The 20,616-nt window shown below is 51.4% G+C and overlaps 6 protein-coding genes across 6 annotated transcripts; 3 read left to right on the top strand and 3 right to left on the bottom strand.

Annotated features, from left to right (window-relative positions):
* Positions 1-284: 284 nt before the first annotated feature.
* Positions 285-2,087, bottom strand: NECHADRAFT_82060 (uncharacterized protein; the record flags this gene model as incomplete). Its single annotated transcript, XM_003044922.1, has 4 exons — positions 285-830; positions 949-1,406; positions 1,443-1,950; positions 2,082-2,087. The coding sequence occupies 4 exons, from the start codon at positions 2,085-2,087 to the stop codon at positions 285-287; spliced, it is 1,518 nt and encodes a 505-aa protein (XP_003044968.1).
* An 867-nt stretch (positions 2,088-2,954) lies between these two features.
* Positions 2,955-5,415, top strand: NECHADRAFT_82059 (uncharacterized protein; the record flags this gene model as incomplete). The annotated part of the gene is made up of 4 exons (XM_003045324.1): positions 2,955-3,131; positions 3,189-3,873; positions 3,943-4,298; positions 4,348-5,415. 4 exons carry the CDS (start codon positions 2,955-2,957, stop codon positions 5,413-5,415), a joined length of 2,286 nt encoding a protein of 761 aa, XP_003045370.1.
* A 733-nt stretch (positions 5,416-6,148) lies between these two features.
* On the top strand, positions 6,149-6,589 carry NECHADRAFT_82058 (uncharacterized protein; the record flags this gene model as incomplete). Its single annotated transcript, XM_003045323.1, has 1 exon — positions 6,149-6,589. The coding sequence occupies one exon, from the start codon at positions 6,149-6,151 to the stop codon at positions 6,587-6,589; it is 441 nt and encodes a 146-aa protein (XP_003045369.1).
* Positions 6,590-7,089: 500 nt separating this feature from the next.
* On the bottom strand, positions 7,090-7,737 carry NECHADRAFT_82057 (uncharacterized protein; the record flags this gene model as incomplete). The annotated part of the gene is made up of 1 exon (XM_003044921.1): positions 7,090-7,737. One exon carries the CDS (start codon positions 7,735-7,737, stop codon positions 7,090-7,092), a length of 648 nt encoding a protein of 215 aa, XP_003044967.1.
* Positions 7,738-13,964: 6,227 nt separating this feature from the next.
* Positions 13,965-14,379, bottom strand: NECHADRAFT_44183 (uncharacterized protein; the record flags this gene model as incomplete). Its single annotated transcript, XM_003044920.1, has 2 exons — positions 13,965-14,204; positions 14,257-14,379. The coding sequence occupies 2 exons, from the start codon at positions 14,377-14,379 to the stop codon at positions 13,965-13,967; spliced, it is 363 nt and encodes a 120-aa protein (XP_003044966.1).
* An 862-nt stretch (positions 14,380-15,241) lies between these two features.
* On the top strand, positions 15,242-19,900 carry NECHADRAFT_82055 (uncharacterized protein; the record flags this gene model as incomplete). The annotated part of the gene is made up of 4 exons (XM_003045322.1): positions 15,242-15,953; positions 16,006-17,045; positions 17,101-18,030; positions 18,080-19,900. 4 exons carry the CDS (start codon positions 15,242-15,244, stop codon positions 19,898-19,900), a joined length of 4,503 nt encoding a protein of 1,500 aa, XP_003045368.1.
* Positions 19,901-20,616: the final 716 nt, after the last annotated feature.

Here is a 20,616-nt window from a genome sequence, read left to right as displayed (position 1 = left end):
CTTCAGAGTTGGTTCGATTGGGTGTAATTTCGTGCCATAGCACATGGCGATATATAAGTAGGAGCCCGACCATTCGACAAGCTCCTTGAGGATCTGATGGCACACAGCTGGAGGCCAGAAAATCACACTCGGTTTGAAGTGTCTGTCGCCTTTCACAAACGTCAGCTCCCCCGCCTTCAATGTGCGCTCAGTCCGATAACAGTGCAGCGCCAACGCCACACCGGTTTACAATGTTTTGCCAAGACCGCATTCATCTGCCAAGAAGGCGGCACGTATCGGTCATGTCAACTCATCTCCCGGTAGAGGGCCTCGAGGTCCGTACCTTTGGGAAGGAAAGTACCCATCAGATGGCGTATCATGCGCAAGATCTCAAACGCGACATCATCGGGGCCCTGTTGGAGGGATTCCTTGCTAGAGGTTGCTTGGGGATGCTCCTCGCGAAGGACTTGCTCGCGGATGAGTTGATGTTCCTCTCCCATGCTGACTTCGCCTAATCCGGCGGCCCTCGTGCCCACCGCAGTTGCTGCCTCCAGGAAGCTTTTACTAACGTCCGAGTGACTGTCGTATCGCACGTTGGGGATCTTCCATAGCCAGACTCTGAGCGGGTTCAATTGAACTGGGTCAAGTGGCGTGTACACAACGCCCGGCCGCCCCTTGAGCTCGGCGGCAAGGTTGGTGGTCTGGTTCATCTGGGACATAGCCTGCGCAATGGAGTCATTGACGTGGTCGCCTTGAGTCAAGTCGTCGTCTTTGGTGGGCTTGTCGTTGGCAGAAGGTTGCGACAATTGTGGAAAAACCTTGAAGTCAGAGGCTGCCGCCATCTCTTCGAGCTGATTTAGTCAGGCGTCAAATCCTGCGCTTTGCAAGGTTGCCTCGAAGGTGGTGTCGTTAAGACTGAATTTGACTGATACCGGTAGGTCAATGTTTGCCTTCACAGCAACCACTTACTCTGCCAGTGATGCGGCCAAACCACCCGGCATGCTTTGGTTTCGGGCTGACGGGGTGGGCTTGCTGCCGTGATTGTCGATTGCTGAATGCTTGAAACAAAACTATAGCAGCTTGCCAGTTGTTATGACTGTGCTCCCAGAAATTGTTTGACCCTACTGCCACTGAATTCTCGGGGAATCTTTCTGGGAAGGACGTCAAGAGCCGGGAGATGGTTGCGATGTAAGATCCAGCAGCATCAATTTCATCTAGACTGACAGAGGATATGCGAGCGGCGGGGACCAGTCGGGTGGTCTTCTTGTGCAGCAGCGTCCCGGGTGCGGAGCGCTTGTAACCCAGGGAAGATTTGGTTGACTCTGAGGGTTGCATTGGTGATGTTCGCGATGGCTGGAAAGGCCCTTCTTTTGTCCGTATAGAGTCTGGAGAGGGGGCAGGCCACTCTCCACTGCAGGGATGGTTAGCTGTTATTCGTTCACAGTGAAAGAAGGTGGACGTACCATCGCGATCCAGCCATGTGTACAGCTCGAAAGTGGTCTTGAGTCCCACCAGATCAGAGACCCAGGGCCCAGAATCATGGGCGCCGTGGTTGAGAAATGTGACACCAGGCAGCTGATTGCTCACCCTTTCGTGTCCGGCGATCAGTTTGGCAAGACGCTTGGAGAGAGAACAGAAACGTGGGCGAATGAAATCTGGCAGTTCGCTAAAGGAAGGCAGCAGAGAATCGCGGTGTTGCGGCAGCCTGACTGCCAACGGGGAGCTTCTGTCTTTTTTGACGATGATGATTGCGCGGCAGGTGTATTGCTCTTCCTCCTCTTGCCGGTGCTGATGGCCTCGTAGGCCCGCAACATTTAGCTCTACGCTGGGTTGGTCTCCACGACTAGGACTCTGGCAGTTGGCTTGACTCCGACGGCTGGTGTACAGATCCTGAGGACTCGACAGGCGACTTTGGGCGGTCCATCGCTCGGTAGTGATCAGGAGCGCGCGTGACGAGGATACGTGGTAGAACTAAGTAAGAGCCATTAGCCAAATAAGAGCAAGCTAAAAACGAGAGATGCAAGGTTGTCAAGGTGCTACGTTGAGGTGGAAGCCTCCGTAAGTAAGAGGCGCCTCTCCTCGGAGCGGGGGAGTCTACCTACTGACATGAGCAGACTGCCCTAGATCGATGAATGCTGCCCGTAGGAGCTCATCGAGAAAAACCACTTCTCATGCTTGCTGGGTAGGTGGGTTTTGGCATTCTCGGAACGCGCGATGACCTTGTCAAGAAGACAGATGCGAAAGAGGAGGGAAGAAATGGCGATGCGCATCAAGAGGGAGGAGGGAGGAGGGAGGGCGGAATCGAGAGAGTGGAGAAGAGAGTGGTGAATGAGGGCAAATGGAGAGGAGAGGGAAACCGGAGTGTAGAGTGGAACTAGAAGTGCCGCCTGGAGAAATCGTTTGCTGCACAGCGCTGCAAACTCCTGTTGGTTGTCGAAAACACGATAAAACTGGATGGCGTCCACTGTTGAAACCCACACCTGTTTTCAAAGGGCAAACGGAACGTCGTTCGCTGCCGTGGCCGACTCTGGACTTATGATGATTTCAACACATATGAGGACAAACTCATATTGAGTATGAGTAAAATATTTGAGTAATCCTAGTTGATATTTGCGAATTTTGCTGTAATTTTAGGCAAAAGGTTGCCTAAGAATAATCCAGGTACCCGTCGTCGGACGACAGAAGTTTGGTGTGAGCTTCGGGTGGCACGTGACCCTCCCACCAAACCAGCGAGGCGCCCCACTTCTAGAAACGAACCTGCAATCGAGGCCGTTCAATACCAGCAACGGTGTCTTGCTCACCTCTGTTGGCAGCCCATAAGATGAGTGGTTTGCGTGATGCATTGATCTAACAAACAAACACCAGAGTCGCCGCGACCGCAGTGTTTTCTGCAACCGTTTTCCGCCGCCCTATTTCAAGAACAAGTGAACAACACTTCCTCCGACCCCAACCACTCCCGCCAATATTCACCACACATGCCATGCTTTGACAGACCATTTCGGCGTCAAAGTCCACGATTTTCCTGCAGAGTCGACGGCGAGAGTAACGGCATCGAGGAGAAACCGAGTGTGATGCTCATTATGTTCCAGATGATGCGAAGCTTCCCAAAACGTTTTGACGCCTCCGATCTCGACCCAGAGCAGTCCCACCAAGTACACTCGGGGCTTCCATCGTGAAGACTGGGCTCGTGCATTTGTGGTTACTCGCAGCAGAAAAGACGCCGGTCCACGAAGAAGTCAGAGGAGCTCAAGGTCAAGCGCCAGAACAGCAACACGACGCATCCTGGGTTTGCCCCATACGCAGAACTAAGGCGAAACGAAGTGGTGAAGCAAGACTTGGTCCACCTTGTGGTCCGAGAAGGCATGAAGAATGAAGAGCGGATTGGTTTCCATCGCATGGTAGCCTCCAAAGGCGACGAAGTCGTGGACGTTGCATCTTGCAAGCGACTTGTCGACCTGCCCAACGATTCCGAACTACCGCTTCCCGTCGAGTTGAAAGAGGATCCTGCACGCGATGCCGAAGCGACTCTCTGCAGCCGCACAACATATATCATAACTGGGATGATGGTATCGACTCGGTTGAATGCTCAACCACAGCCTCCGAAGCATGGCCAACAAGCAGCGGCCCAGCTTACAAAGGAGAACCGAGTCGACTTGCGAAACTTTGCCGTGAACCTGGCAGGAGAACAGCGCCCAGGATCTGACGCGCCCCAGCACCCAACTAATCCAGAGTCCAGCACTGCGTCACGAAATATCCCCTGTATGATAACGGAATATCTCCCAGAAACAGGGGACTTGCAGGAGATTTGCGGAGCTGTCGGCATTCCGGACTGGGAGGATCTCAGGATGAACGAGCATCAGCCTTTACGGATTCTGGAGCCGTCACAGGTCATTGGTAAGTGTATCCCGGGCAGTTGCGGGGCTTGTTTTTACAAATTCATAATGTGGACTAACAGATTTTCAGATGCCTTTGTAGTTCACCAGAAAGTCAACTCAGCTCCACACTGCGCCCTGCTGGCCAACGAGTGCGGCAGTGGTATGGCAGGCATTGAGATGTCTGTGCGAATTCGGCAGCAAGGTCTTGCAGACGAGTCAGTGAGGGCTCTCAGCCTGGCAGTATCATGGAAGCCCACACTTTGGCTATGCCCGTTCAGCATACTCTCGCAACTCTATGCCGAGATTTCCGATTTCTGGGGTGGTCTATTCAGAGTTTACTGCTTGCACTCGCAGTCACATCCGGGTCGTGATGAAACGGTGCTGAGAACAACAGAAGAACTTCAAGAGCTCCTCAAGCACTTGGCTGAAGAACAGAGTCCGGCTGTTCGTACCCCCACCCTTGTGCCAGATCGAATTGCTAAGTGAAACAAAGGTGGCTAGGGCCGTGATTATTTCCTCCTACGATACGGCGGTTGCCAAACTTTGGCGGAAGGGTCTGGGCACTACCAATGACGAGTTCTCATATCTTGTCCTTGACGGAGCCCATTGCGTAAAGAACCCAAGGTTGGAAAGGCACAAATTCATTCGCACGATCAAAAGTGAGAGCTTTGTTCTTATTTGGACCACGCCGATTGCCGACATCACACGCGATATGGTCGGTTATGCCAAGCTCATCTGGGATCCGCCGTATCCCCTTGAGAATGATGATTGGATATCTCCCGAAACCTGGTACGATGACCGATTTGGGACCGCTCTCCTTCATGGCAAGTCGTTCGGTAACATTGAATCATGCTGTATTTTCTTGCACAGGCCGAAAGACACTTTGCCGGAATCCACGTCATTTGAACCTCGAAATCAGTCAGAGCAAGAATACCTTGATGCAGTAAGGGCCGGGCGACTAATCTTCCTGCTCAACCTGACTTCTTTTGCTGCTTTAGCGAGGAAAACAAAGTTCTCGGCACAGTTCTCGCTGCAGGCAACGCGCAAGGTCCTTCAGATGGTCACGATCCAGCGAGGGATGAACAGCTCCATCTCTCTACCGGATGGCATCACTACATCGCTTGGACAACGGTTGTCAGGTTTGACGGTCTTCCAGGCGATGTTGAGAGCTACACAGGATGTGGAACGCACGATAATGGAGCTCACTGAATCATTCCTTGATCGAAGTGCCGGCCCTGACGGATTAAGGCGGCGATCTCCAGATGTTCGACGACGCCTATCTCTGATTTCCATGGACGTAAACAACCATAAGCTAACGTTCCTGAGTGAGCGCTTTATGAACTCGATTTGGAAAGATAGTGCTGGTACGATTGAGAGGTACACGAAAGGGATGCGAACTCCAGTCCAATGTGTCGGCTCAAAGAGAAAGGCTGAAATGGCTGACGAAGATGGCCCCTCCACTCCCACAGCATCTGCGAGCGCAGGAACGTCCAGGGTTGACAGAGATGACCAAACCGGTGGCGTAAATTGGGGTTTTCTTCTGGCTCGGGATAGCCCATAGAGCGGATTCCCATCAGACAACCTCAACCGAGTGCGGTTCATCATTTGGCGGTCACCAAAGTACGCCTGGTGGTTGAGGGTGGAAACTCGAAGGCTACGAACATGGCCCAGTCGAACCCAACAGGGCCAAGCAGCGGTAGTGAAAAGAAGAGGGGAGGCATTGGCAAGACGAAGATTTGAAGTGAGATGGGTTGGTAATGGAAGGGTCTTGGGATCAGCCGACCTGAAAGTGTTTTAGACTTAAGTTACCTAAGCTATTGTCAAAGACTCTTATAGTTCCTTTACCATTTTGCATAAAATTTACATCTATTTCAGCAAACCTTTAGACTAAGTAATACTAAAGAAGTCATGGACGTCCCGGTCTTAACGGGGGTGTCGTCAGTTGTCTCATCACGTGTGTACCACGTGAGTTCTTCTCAACCCCAACATTCGAAGGCTGGCTGGAACGCTTCCCCACAACAACCCTTCCAGCCATCTCTCAAGCATCGAGGTGAAGACTCGACACTCATCGTTTCATTACGGATTATCGCCGGTCTTTTTTCTCTTGGTCAGTGAGAGCCACGGAACCTCCAGCATGCACACCGTCTGAGCCATGAAGCGGGCATTATCCTACCAGCACTTGTCGAAGTGTGGGAAGGCGCCGACCCGGTTGAGCCTGAGTTTCATCGACATGTGGCAGGGAAACGCCCCGTACACCTTCTGATCTTTCAACCGTTCATACCACAGCACACAAAATGCACATGGCCTTCACGCTTACCCAGAAGAGACGGGCACGAGACAAGACGACAACGCGCTACAACAAACCTGCCGATGCGGCGGAGAATGTGTGGCCAAGGAACACGGGCTCTGTCGCTGCTCTTATACGTCGAACGCTCGCCCGTACTGGCATCATCGGCAGCCTTGCCTCTCGCTTTGTGGTACCCGTGAAGACAAAACATCAAAAGCGGGCTCGCAAGTCTGTCAAGCGCATGCAAGGCTTCAAAAAAGACTTGCTGCGAAAGGTCAACTACCCAACTGACGCCATGGACCTGGAGCGCGCTATCCAGAAGCTGTGCTACACCAACACCCCCGTGAAGCAGCAGTCGTCTCGTCATCCGCATGCGAAGCTCCGGCTATCACGAACACCGATGCTCCGCCCTCACATACCCGACCTACCGATGCATCCTCTCCTCTAGGTGACGCGACTCCCCGTCGAAACAAGAATCAACATCACACAACTCTCCAAGTCACCGGTGATCACCCTCACATTGCTGGTAGGCTCAGCTTCTGAGCCGAACGCCCTTCGGATCAGTGGTGGCCAAGTCACCAAAAGCTCTCCACCCCGACCAGGGCACTGCCTCTACCCTCTAGTCCTGGCACGCCACTCAGCAGCATCCAACCAAATGCACTGGCGCCGTCGCCTATGGCCGCGTTGAGCAAGTCGCCTGTTGCTTTGGAGATCCCCGACTCGAATCCGGCTGCGGAAACTGACTGCGACCTGGAGTCTCCCACGAATGTCGATGCAGAGCCTGTCACAGATGTCAATCCCGACTTGCAGCCCGGCCCTTGATGGGAACTGAGCCAGAAGATCGTCAATTGCGACGATGTTGCCCCCAACAGCGACGTCGATTCTGACTATGAGAAACGCTTTGAGGGATGGCTTGCCCCCATTTACTGTTGTCTGGGGAGATTGGGCTCAGGACCACCCACTGGCCAAGCTGTTGGTCATTCGGACGGACCAGCGCCACACGATGCCGATGAGGACTAGGAGCTCCCACACCGCAGAACAAGACGCCGTACCCAGTCTCGACCGCAGTACGGGCTTGATGGATCTGATGACTCTGATTTGGATGCGCTGCCCAACATCAATACGGAGGAACAGGGATGATGAATGGGCTGTCCCCTCGTCGCACGTCTTGTTGATGACGAAAAAGATCTTTCCACCCACGTACCAGAGAGCTCGGCCGACGAAGATGACCTGCTTGCAGTGGAGGAAGAGGCGGCGAACGCTATGGAGACTGGCAAAAGTGTCGCAAGGCGTCCGGATGACGTGAACGTCGGCTCGCCGAAGGAACCCACCAGCGCCAGCACTGGGGACGACAATGCCGTACTCAATGGCGGTCGCTTTTTTCGCCCCCGTTTGAAGCCAGAGTTCGGCAATGCCAGGTCCGGGATCGCCAAAGTCCTTTGCCAGTCGTGGATTGATCAACCCAAATTCTTTCAGATCCTCGAACGAACTCGCGAGGCTTGGTAGAATGACCGCGAGGCACAGCACATGGCACATCACGGTACTCTTGTCAAGGACATGTTCGGCCAGGACGACTGCTACTCTGGCATTTTTCATGCATTCCCAGATACGGACTTAAGCCAGGCATTACAGATCGTCCTCTTGTGGGGAAGTGGTACTTGGAGAGACAGCAGGGGCCTTTGTTTCGTCGTATTCGATGAAGTTCGGCGAAGGAGGGAAGAACTTGGAGAAGTCGGTTAGATTGATGCTGGACGTTGCCGAACATGAGTGGATGGATTTCATGACAAATGCTACCGACTTCCATTCGCTCTGCGACTGGGAGCCCTGCGCAACCCATACCACCAAACTCTGGCTTCCCACTGTTGAGGGCAGGAGTGCCCCACAATGCACTGGGTATTCGAGGCGGCTTTTGGCACTGTACAACCGTCCCTTCATCATTACAAACGACAACATCGCTCTTTTCAACACTCTCAAAAGACAATCAGACGACCCTACTTCAACGACGCGTACGACCAAGTGAAGCAAGGACTCGCGATTCCCCATCATTGCTCGGTTCACGAACCCCCGTGCCTTCTGCAGAGTTCAATTGCATCGACCGAGGAAGGATTACTCAAGGGATATCGCATCCTTGGCAACTCTCTTCCAGATGATTTACCACCTCAGCCCGACACTCACACTTTGAGACACTCGAACACGATCACGGGTCCCCATCACGGTTCATCAGTGGATTGGGAACAAGCGGCGGGTGGAGAAAGTGTTCCAGCTGCCTTCGATCGAAAATGATGATGTGCCCGTGGCGGAACTCCCCCAGGAAATGAAGTTCTTCCAGAAGAAGTCCATAAAGTTGGTAAAGGCGTTTGTGATCCGGCAGATGAGGCCGGCGGTATAGTTTATTTGGGATTGGTTGAAGGCGCATGCTGTGACGGGGGGCAGATATGTATTATGATCGGGTTTGAACTGGGTTATGTTGCGAAACTGGGATGGGATGGGTTCACATGGAGTCATGGGATTTCTTTCGGGTTCAAGCCCATTTGTCACTGGGTAGATCGATGATTCTGACAGTTGTGGGTGAAGTAGGTATGATGAGACAGCTCGGGAGTTTTTGCCAAATAGGACATGACGTGGTAATGCGGTTAGTCAATTCATTAATTAGGCCTGTCAAGATTCCTCTTTTCCATCTTTGTTGTGCCACAGAAACCCTCGCCAGGAGTGTAGCATCAAGGTGCATCGTCTCGCTCTCCCCAGTTCATAAAGTTGAACATGTCCTCTACGATGGCGACTGCGTTGCCGGTCTTCTTTTCGTACCTATGTATGGACGGAATGCACCATGGAATTGACGAGTTGTCATGCAGGAAGTTTCTGTTTCTCGGCCATGCCGTTAGGGAAATGCTCAGTTTGTATGATGAGGGCGATGATGAAGCTGATGATGCGGCTAATAGGGTCAAAATGTATTGTCATCTGTGGCCACGAACGGAGGTCAAGACAGAGAGCGACGACAAAAGGAAGAGGGTTACCTAATCCTTTGCAAGCATAGGGAAGAGAATTAATCAACATCATACCAAAATGGTTAAGAATATTTTATAATGATAGTAACACTTTAGATCTTATTTATTTTTATAACATTTTATTACCTGTCTGTATTCTGGCCCGGTTATTCCACCCAGGGTCAGGGTTTAGCTATAAAAAAACGACATGAACACATCATAGCATCATATCACAATGCTATTTATTTAACATTTTGGGAGGATGATAAGCTAATATGCACTGGTGTGTCGTGTTTTTCTTGACTTAGGTGTGAGCCCTCGAATGGTGAGGTAGTGGACGCTCTGGGGAGACAAGACTGTGATGGCAAATTCCATTGGACCGCCAACCTTGCGCAATATGAAACTCGAAATTTCACAGTGCTTTGGACAGCTTAGCCACACTGAGAGTGATTGGTTGCAAAAGTGAGGCGGTCACTGCAAGTATGCCTTGTTGGTGGCTGAGCGACATCAGGCTGAGAAGTCATCAACCAACAAAGGTAAAGAGGGGTTTTCTCTCATGATCAACAATTTTCTCCCTCGCGTAAACCTCAGGACAAACCAAAATCATGGCAGAGCCCATCTCTTTGATTGCCTCGGTGGCCGGCATCCTCGATGTTTCCCTCCGCTCGTCCCAGGCTCTCCATAGCCTGCAGTCCCAGCTGAAGAACGCGCCCATCTTGATCCGGGCTCTGTCCAATGAAGTTGAAGATCTCAGGGCAGTTCTAGCCCGGGTTGAGGACACGACAAAGGATTCAAAGACCAGCAGGCAGCATGTCCCGGCTACCGTGGCCGACCTCGAAGCGCAATTGCGCAGGGCCAAAGTCACATTGTCTGACCTAGACATTTTGACCAAGAAACTCCAGGCGGAAAAGCCAACAATGAAGAGAATCAAGTGGTGTTTGAAACACTCCAAGGCTTCGGAACTGCAATCTAACCTCAAGGAAATACGGACTAAGATCAATGAACTCCTCGTGGCGCACAACAGGCAAGTAGTCCAACTCCGAACGACCGTTTCTTCTGCGACTGACTCGCAATGTAGCTTCATTTCGAATCGGATCCACCTGGAAGTTTGTGATGTTCGTCTTGAGACACAGAAGCAACAGAGTACAGTCGTCCAGAAACTCGACGCGATCTCGCAGACGACAAATACTCAGTTATCATCAACACAACAAACCATCATCCAGAGTCACGCATATATGGTTGCAGCATTCCAGGCCCTTCAAGAAAAGACGTCAGATCTGCCCCCAGGATGGCATCAAGCTGTTCTTGACCAGCTTTCCGCCATCCGGGAGGAAACCAGGGCCAATCGAACGCCGGCGGCGATAAAAGAGACAACAAAGCAAGGCCCATCTATCACGCAACAGAATACGGCAGAAACAAAAGCCCGCCCATACACAGGTCAAAGAGAGTCAGAATTCCCTCCAGGGTTCATGAATTCCTCCTTGTTCATCACCCTCGGAATGATGAAGTCAGGCTGTCAATCCAGTTGCTCATGCAGATGCCACTTCCCAAGGTCAAGCTATACCTGGAGGCTCCCTAGAGTACTTGACGCCGTCATTGGGTCAATTTTCATCGGTTACACAAGTAACCCTGTGGCATCCCCAAAATGCAGCCTGAAAGAATGCTCAAAGACCCGATCCATCAGACTCAAACTTGCATATAGCTTTCCGCTTTGGTTCCTCAACCGCACCATCCACATGTTGGTCGAGGCATCGACAGCAAGACCATTCACTCTTGCTCTCGTATCATACCGCCGAATTGGATATGCCAATTCAAATCAAAACATTCTTCTTCAGGCTTACATTGGAAGTGTCTCTAGGGTGCAAAAAATCCTTCGCACCAATCCGGCAGCCGTTCTCGATGTTGCCAGGGATGGCCACTCGGTCTTAATTGCGGCTCTACTGGGAAAATCCTCCTGGGAGAAGAGGCTTGAGATGGTTAGACTGCTCCTTCAAGCCGGTGCTGATCCTGACCAGGAGGATGATGATGGATACTCAATGCGGACCTGGGTGACCAAACATGTCATAAGGCGGCCGAGCCAATCTGCCCAACTGCAGGAGCTCCTCCCGTTATCCAAGAGTGTTGACATGCTCGAGCTGACATTTCTTCACAAGATAATAGTAGGCCATTGCCACGTCGACCTTGGCACGACGTTGCAAAGCAAAAGTTCAGATATTCTAGCCCAGATTGATAGGCCAGATATCGTTGGGGACACTCCGCTGATGTACGCCGTCCACCGGGGCCGTGTGGACCAAGTAAAGGCTCTGATAGATGCTGGCGCCGATGTCAACATCAAAAGGAAGAATGGATGCTCCGTCTTGAGTCACGCAACAAACGCGAAAATTGCCCGTTTGCTTATAAGGGCCGGCGCAGATGTTGACGCGACAAACGGAGATGGTGTGACGGCCCTTCACACATCGGCTCGAAAGAACCGGACGAAAATGATGAAAACGCTACTATCCGCGGGTGCTATGGTCAATGCCCGGACTTTGCATGGGGGAGCAACACCTCTGCACGTCGCCTCGCAATATAACCACCCCAATGCAGCTCGACTTCTGTCTAGACACGGCGGAGATATTAATGCGAAGGACGACTCTGGAAGATCACCTCTGACTGTCGCCATAAATTTCAACTCTCACGGCGTGATCGCTGCTCTACTCGAGTTAGGAGCTGATCATCTCCTCCAAGACCATGGCGCATATTTTCTTCACCAGGCAGCCAAATACGGTGATAAGAAAACCTTGAGAAGACTGGCAAGTTTTGAACTTAAAGGCATTGACGTCAACGCCCTGGGCCGATATGGACGGACGCCATCTGAGGAGTTTGAACGGCGTTCCAGAATTTCAAGCAGTCTTCGATCAGCTTTCCATTCTCTGCTGGAGGCCTTGAGTCGGAATCAATCGAGTGGGGATAGTCCGGAGAACCAGGATGACTCTGACGACGAAACATTTGTTGATGCGGCTGAGTTTCTAAATAATAGAGACTCGTAAAATTAGCAACAAGCAGGGCGACACTTCAGTATCCCCTGGATCTGACCCGGGGGCTTGTTGGTGTAAATGAGCCTAGACTTACTCGAGGAGGGGGTAAATAAGGCTTTGTTCACTACCTTCTTTTCTTTTTTCTCAGATCTCTCCACGTTGTTGTTGTTGTTGTTGACAACATTGGCATGACCTGGTGCATTACGTTTACCCAAATCAACCATCGGAACTCCTGCATCAACACAGTCGTGGTTGTCCAGGGCTGTGATTTCCGAAGTAAAGCCTCGGATTCCCAAAACAGTCAACTTTTCCGTCACCTACCCTAACCCTCCAACGTATTCATCTGACCACTCAGAGTCCTCGAGCAGAACCTGGGGTAGCGTGACAGGGGAAGACACCATTAGCAACCATTTCCGACAACTTACCGACCAAGATCGACGTGGCAACCCCTGGACAGCCCAATAAACGTTCCTTCAGGCACTCCCTCGCCAAGTTCCTTGCTGCATTCCTTCAAGAAAATGAGGGGTTCTCGGCCGGGAACACGGGGTTGACAACAGTCCGTCCGTTGAACCTCCGTGGTGGTGTGTTAAGGTCGGCGGATGCGATGTCCGAGAATGCGTTGTAGTTGATTTCCGCTCCGCATCGTGAAAGACAGAAACAGGAGGTTTTACGAAGCCCAAATCCGCATCATAGTGTGTGTGTGTCGATGCAGGGGATATCGACCAACTACGAGATGAAGAATGGGGCGGAGGTTTTGCGTATTGGGATAGCTCACGCCATGATGATGTTCAACGGAGCAATTATCAAGCCCGGATACCGTTCCAAGATTCGCGAGCGGTTGCAAATTCCCATAAGAAAGACACCAGAGTTGCGCTATTTGATCATTGCCAATCGTTTGTCGCATTCCTAAGCGATGCGGGAAGTCAAACCGACAGGCTAAAAGCGGGTAATCTACAAGACTTCTAAATAGAAAAACATCTTGATGATTCAATAGAAAAACACGCGTATTGGCCCGCGGGTTCGGGAAACGGGTCTCTCGTAGACCCCGACGTCGACAACATCAATTAAAGAACGGTGGGCCATGGGGAGACACATGGCGATTAAGCTCATGGCATGCCATGAACAGTGGTGCCATCCGACCCTCCAGGGTGACGCTATGTGGTGATCTTTCTGGTCACCCGGCCAAGGGGCCCTAGGCACGCTGAAGCCCATTGGTCGCTCCTCAGCCCTGCTCGTCAACCCTGGCTTTTAGCGCCTGGTGGACACGACTGAAGGGGGGCCAGATCTGTCCGAGGACCTCCAAGTCCCCCGAATTTTGGCGTCTGCGGATTTCGGTTCTTCTTTGTCCGACTTGCGCACAGTGTGTAAGCGGACATCGCGATAATCCCCTCAAACAAGGCCAAGCCAAGGGGTGTGGGTATCTGAAGAGGTATTAAACCATGCAATTCCCTTGGTTTTGTATATAGAAGTAAGAAGGACTGTCATTATCGATCGTATACTATCATCCAAGCCTCCTCTCCTCGACAGCTGCCATGTTCAAGTAGAATGGTTGCAAACCTGGGGGTTCGCGGGGGGTATCGTTGGTATATACAAGTCGGCTCATCCAATGCCGTCCTAGAAGTCCGCTCCTGCGGACAATTCAGGTTTCCTGAAGAGAAAAGATGGCACTTGGCACGCAGGCGTGTGATTGGGATGGTGTGGTCTGATTCCAGATCAGAGTTGTCGAGGAGCGACATCAAGAGACGTCAAAAGGGCCGTTGGAAAATGTGGGTTGCAAAGGAAAGGCCGGACGTTGTTCCTGTCAGAGGATCAATGGCCCCTTTCACTTGGTCGCCGTCGTATATGGCTCCGGGCTTGATCCTCTCTTGATCTCATCGTCGTGGGAACTAACAGGAGACTGCTCGCACTGCTCTCGGGGGCTGCTCTCGGGTGTTGGGAGTCGGATACAAGTGCAGTGTCTGAGCAAGGCCTCGCATCTTGCAAGCCTCTCCAGTAGATCTTGATTTGGACGTCTGCGCTTCCTTGGAGGAGCAGGCGTGCTGGGGGTGCAAACTGCTTTGAGCTTTGATGGTAAGTCTTCTGGACGATTGTCTTGGGACTGTCGAGGCATTTACCTTGATGCAATTGGAGCATGGGCTCTTTCTATCGCACTTCTTCTTCCTTTGCTGGCAGAGAACACAAGCAAGAATCCTCTTGCCTGCCGCCTTCTTTGGTTGATCTGGGTTAATTGACGACATCTTGGTGGATGCTCGACCGTACAGGTCCACCGAATTCGAGACTGTGTCGGACATTTTTCGTATACCGTCTTTCCGAGAATTCGCATCTACGGGATTTGCGAGATGCCAGTTTTCACAGAAGATGTCGGCTTTAAAAGTTTAAGCAGCATCAGCTTAAACTTTGGGATATCCATTCAACTACCGTCTGAGCCCTTGGATGAGACCCCAGGATATCACGAGGGTCCACCAGGCCAGACCTTGATGCCCCATCAGGTAACAGATCATGCAACAATCCAGTGCACGGCTAGGTACAGGGGTGGAGAGATGTTATTGGAGGTTCGCAGGTCTTGAGGAGGGGTGGGCTCTGCCACACCCGGACATCGGGTTCTAGATACGCCCCGAGGAAAATCTCCACTGTATCGTGACATTTGTTGTCGAACAAGGGTGTAAGCTCGGAGTTGGGAAATGCCATGGAAACACTTTCCTGACGGGTCTTTAGAAAACGCCGCTGGACCGCTGACTCTCGTCGCTTTCGCATTTCGGATGCTGCGGTTTGCTTAAGCCCGCCTTTCCCTGAACTTCATAAGGCGAAGCTCGCTCTTCGACTTTAAGCTCATGAGACATGGTTCCCAGTCCAGCTTGAGCACCCAATAGCGGATCCCGTCATATTCTTATTCTTTGGGGTACAAGGGTTCTTTACGACCCAGAAAGCGAGTTTTCGGATGAGTCTACTGATACACCAGTGAGGCCTTCACTGTCGTCCACCACTTATACGGACCTAAGCATCTATAGTCCTCACCCCAACTTCAACACAAGCCCATCTACTAGTACTCTTGGACTCTACACATACCTTTACTCAAGATAGCTATCTATTCATTCCACAATGGCATCCAATTCCCCGGAGGGCACCACCTCCCCTCTAGGAGACACCAACCTTGACCCAACCGTCACACAACCAACCAACCCTGAGACACATTCCAACATGGGGACCGACTCGACTATTAATGTCTCGGCATTGAAGGATACATCTACCGGCCCTGAAGCACGCAAGGAGACCGATACCCCGGTACAGACAAGTACAGAAGATGAAGATGAGGACTCGGAGCTGGAGCGCAGACACAGCATCGTGCGGGACTTGGCACGACAATACACCCACCAGAGCCAGATGTCCTCTGTCAGCGGAAACCCCTTTTTGATGGAAGACGAAGAAAGTCCCCTGAACCCCAGAAGCGAAAAGTTCAAGGCCCTCACGTGGGCAAAGTCAGTGGTCAAGCTCCTCCACGACAATGGTCTTTCATCTCGAAAAGCCGGCGTCTGCTACCAGAACCTCAACGTCTTTGGCTATGGACAGCCTACCGACTACCAAAAGGATGTTGCGAATATCTGGTTCGAGGCAGCTAACTGGCCACGGCAGTTGATGGGGTATGGAAAGACCCGCATTGATATTGTTCGCGACTTTGATGGTATCGTGCGGAATGGAGAGATGTTGGTCGTGCTTGGACCCCCTGGTGCTGGATGCTCGACGTTTCTCAAGACTATCAGTGGAGAGACGAGCGGTATTTACGTGAACGATGATGCGTACTTTAATTATCGAGGTAAGCCGTGGCAAGTGTACATTTGTGGACGACAAGCTAAGTGCCATGATAGGAATCACGGCAGAGGAGATGCACGTACAGCATCGTGGTGAAGCCATCTACACCGCCGAAGTTGATGTGCACTTCCCGCAACTGAGCGTTGGAGACACCCTGGATTTCGCAGCCCACGCCAGGGCCCCGAGGAATGTCCCGGCAGGCATCGACAAGGAGACTTTCGTCGGCCATCTCCGTGACGTCGTCATGGCCATGTACGGCATCACCCACACGGTCAACACCCGGGTTGGTAACGAATACGTCCGAGGAGTGTCCGGCGGAGAACGCAAGCGAGTTACCATCGCAGAAGCTTCACTCAGCGGCGCCCCCCTACAATGCTGGGACAACAGCACCCGAGGTCTCGACTCTGCCAACGCAGTAGAGTTTTGCAAGACTTTGCGTCTTCAGACGGAATTATTCGACACTGCGGCTTTGGTTTCGATTTATCAAGCCCCGCAAGCTGCGTATGATGTTTTCGACAAGGCGTTGGTTCTATACGAGGGTCGACAGATTTACTTTGGTCCTACCAACGAAGCGAAGCATTATTTCATGGAACTCGGATTCGACTGTCCAGCTCGTCAAACTACGCCCGACTTTTTGACGTCCATGACAAGTCCCCAGGAACGAGTCATTCGACCGGGCTTTGAAGCTCGCGCCCCGAGAACCCCGGCTGAGTTTGCAGCAGCTTGGAAGAATTCTGCCGCATATACCAAGCTTCAGCAGGAAATTGAAGAGTACAAGCAAGAGCATCCCATCAACGGACCCGAGGCAGAGCAGTTCCGACAAATCAAGCGTGCCGTACAAGCCAAGAATCAGCGTCTCAAGAGTCCGTACACTCTGAGCTATGGACAGCAGACGTCTCTTTGTGTGTGGCGAGGCTTCAGGAGATTGATCTGTGATCCGACTTTGACTCTATCGATGCTTTTCGGTAATTTCTTCATGGGCTTGATCGTTGGAAGCGTTTTCTACAATCTTGACCAGTCGACGGCAAGTTTCTATCAGAGAGGCGCCTTGGTCTTTATGGCTTGCCTGTCTAATGCTTTTGCGAGTGCCCTAGAAGTACGGCAAATTCCCCCTTCAATCTCGAAACACTTGATACTAACGGTGTAATCAGATTCTCACGCTCTACGCCCAACGTCCAATCGTCGAAAAACACAACCGCTACGCCTTGTACCACCCGTCAGCAGAAGCAGTCGCCTCTATGCTCTGTGATTTACCGTACAAGGTCCTCAACGCCATCGTTTACAACCTCACACTGTACTTCATGACCAACCTGCGTCGAGAAGCGGGAGCTTTCTTTTACTTCTTGCTCATGACGTTCCTTGTAACGCTCTGCATGTCGATGATTTTCCGTACCATCGGTTCAGCTTCGAGGACTCTTTCACAGGCCATGGTTCCCTCGTCTATCCTCATCCTGGCTTTGGTCACGTTTACTGGCTTCATCATTCAGATCGACTACATGCTGGATTGGTGTCGATGGATTAACTACATCAACCCCCTCGCATATGCCTTTGAATCGCTCATGGTCAACGAATTCCACGATCGAAAATTCGAATGCAACGTCTTTGTCCCCGCATACCCCGACGCAGACCCAGTCAACCGCGTCTGCTCCACGGTTGGTTCCGTCCAGGGCGAGCCAATGGTTGACGGAGACGCCTACATCAACCTATCCTTCAAATACTACCACGCGCACAAGTGGCGCAACATTGGCATCGTCATCGCCTTCACAATCTTCTTCCTCATCACTTACATGGCCTTTGCCGAATTTGTCAGTGCCAAGAAGTCCAAGGGCGAGGTTCTCGTGTTCCGAAAAGGCCACAAGCTTGCAGGAGGAAGGGGAAACGATGCCGAGTCGAGCCCAGCAGGTCGTGGAGCCATCACCGAGAAGGAGGGTTATGGAGAGGGACGTCCTTCTAACTTTCAGTCGACGAGTGTTTTCCATTGGAACAATGTGTGCTATGATGTCAAGATCAAGAGTGAGAATAGGAGGATTCTGGATAACGTTGCTGGTTGGGTCAAGCCTGGCACAATGACGGCTCTGATGGTATGCCTTCCTTTTCGAATGTGTCGGATCTGATACTTACATGTTACAGGGTGTTTCTGGAGCTGGCAAGACTACGCTTCTCGACTGTCTCGCAGACCGAACGAGCATGGGAGTTATCTCAGGAGACATCCTAGTCGACGACGAACTCCGTGACGCATCCTTCCAACGAAAGACCGGTTACGTTCAGCAACAGGACCTTCATCTGTCAACTACAACCGTTCGCGAGGCGCTCAACTTCTCAGCCCTCATGCGTCAGCCAAAGCACATCCCAACCAGAGAAAAGCTAGCCTACGTCGACGAAGTCATCAAAATGCTCGATATGCAAGACTATTCAGAAGCTGTGGTCGGAATCCTCGGTGAAGGCCTCAACGTTGAACAACGAAAACGTCTCACAATCGGCGTCGAGCTGGCCGCAAAGCCCCCAGTTCTTCTTTTTGTCGACGAGCCAACATCAGGTCTCGACTCTCAGACTTCATGGGCCATTCTCGATCTGTTGGAAAAGCTTGCTCGAAGCGGTCAGGCCATTCTCTGTACCATTCATCAACCTTCAGCTATCCTCTTCCAACGTTTCGATCGACTATTGTTTCTGGCTAGCGGTGGAAAGACGGTTTACTTTGGCGACATCGGTGACCATTCCAGGTCCATGATTGACTATTTCGAAAAGAACGGCGCCGATCCTTGTTCACCAGACGCCAACCCAGCTGAATGGATGCTCGAAGTCATTGGAGCAGCCCCAGGCTCAGAGACCGAACTCAACTGGCCACAGGTTTGGAGAGATTCGCCCGAACACGCCGCAGTCCAGGAGCATCTCAAGGAACTATCCCACCATCACGTCGAAAAGGACACAGATACATCCTCGTACGACGAATTCGCAGCAGATTTCAAGACTCAGCTTGTCCAGGTTACCCGTCGTGTGTTTGAGCAATATTGGCGAACGCCCTCATACATCTACTCCAAGGCAGCCCTCTGTGTTCTCGTGGCTTTATTCGTCGGCTTCGTCTTTTACAATGCTCCAAACACGACCCTCGGCTTGCAGAATCAGATGTTTGCCATTTTCCAGATCCTAACCGTGTTCGGCCAGATGGTGCAACAAACCATGCCGCATTTCGTCATCCAGAGAGATCTCTACGAAGTGAGGGAGCGTCCATCAAAGACGTATGGCTGGCAGGTTTTTATCCTGAGTCAAATCATCGTTGAGATCCCCTGGAATACGCTCATGGCCGCTTTGATGTACTTCTGTTGGTACTATCCCATTGGACTGTATCGCAACGCAGAGCCATCCGATGCAGTCGCTGAACGAGGCGCCCTCATGTTCCTGCTGCTTCTAGCATTCATGATCTTCACCTGTACCTTTACCGACTTCGTCATCGCAGGCTGTGGATCAGCAGAGACAGGCGGCAACATCGCGAACTTGCTCTTCATGATGTGTCTCATCTTCTGTGGTGTCCTCGCGCCCCCAAGCTCACTCCCTCGCTTCTGGATCTTCATGTACCGCGTCAGTCCGTTCACATATTTAGTGTCCGCTATCTTATCAACAGCTGTGGCGAATACAAAGGCAGAATGCGCAGCGAACGAGTACATCCAGTTCCCGCCACCTTCGGGACAGACCTGTCAAGAGTACATGGATGATTATATGAGCAAGGCTGGTGGCTATCTGACGGACCCCAACAACACGGACGAGTGTACCTACTGCACCATCGGCGACACAAACCTGTTCCTTGCTAGCGTGCAGTCTGACTATGCAGACAGGTGGAGGAATTTCGGTCTGATGTGGGTGTACATCATCTTTAATATCTGCGGCGCATTGGCACTTTATTGGCTTGTCAGGGTTCCCAAGAACAAGAAGGGAAAGAAGGCGAAGAAGGAGTAGGGGTGGTAAGGGGTATGAAGCGCGCAAGATCGCGGCAACATAGATGGGTTCATTGTTTTTTTCGTTTAGTTATTATAACTGTTACTTTCAGTACCCAAGTGTATTTCCTAATAGAATAATTAAAATATGGCTGGTTTCCCATGCGTTATTGAGTTCTTTCTATGAACTATTGTACCACGCCTATCACTCCTTTGGCTATCTATGTGATTAATTATCCTATCATTGCGATGATAAGATTCTGTCCTGTAGTTAATGGTACCTAGAATCACGCATGATTCAGATATTGCTATCCCCCACTCGTCCACTCAACTGGTCGCCCCCTTCAGTGATTTTCTTATCATCGAGATGATGAGATTCCTCCCTGCCAAACCAGTCATTATCTCATCCTCGCGATGATAAGATTCCTCTATATTACTTAATGATTAACAGGAGTACACGCGCTTCGCGTGTTGCTATTTGTGAGCTACTCTCTAAGAAGGGAAAAGATCTTTAAGGAAGTATACGGGATTAGTGCTTTTTGTCCAATAAGCCAACTTCTCCAATGTCACAATCGCGAGCAAGTAGTTAGGGATTAACATATAGTTGAAAGTAACTGAATGCTAATCTTTTTTGCAAAGCAGAAAACAACCTCCGCCGCCACTCTTCCACCAAACCGGTCGCCCCTTTTGTTGTGTGCGTGATTTCCTCATCACTGCGATGATAAGATTCTTTCATCT

This window comes from Fusarium vanettenii, assembly GCF_000151355.1.
Source record: "Fusarium vanettenii 77-13-4 chromosome 6 genomic scaffold NECHAsca_20_chr6_4_0, whole genome shotgun sequence".
Taxonomy (NCBI): domain Eukaryota; kingdom Fungi; phylum Ascomycota; class Sordariomycetes; order Hypocreales; family Nectriaceae; genus Fusarium; species Fusarium vanettenii.
This window is presented reverse-complemented; position numbering and strand designations above follow the sequence as displayed.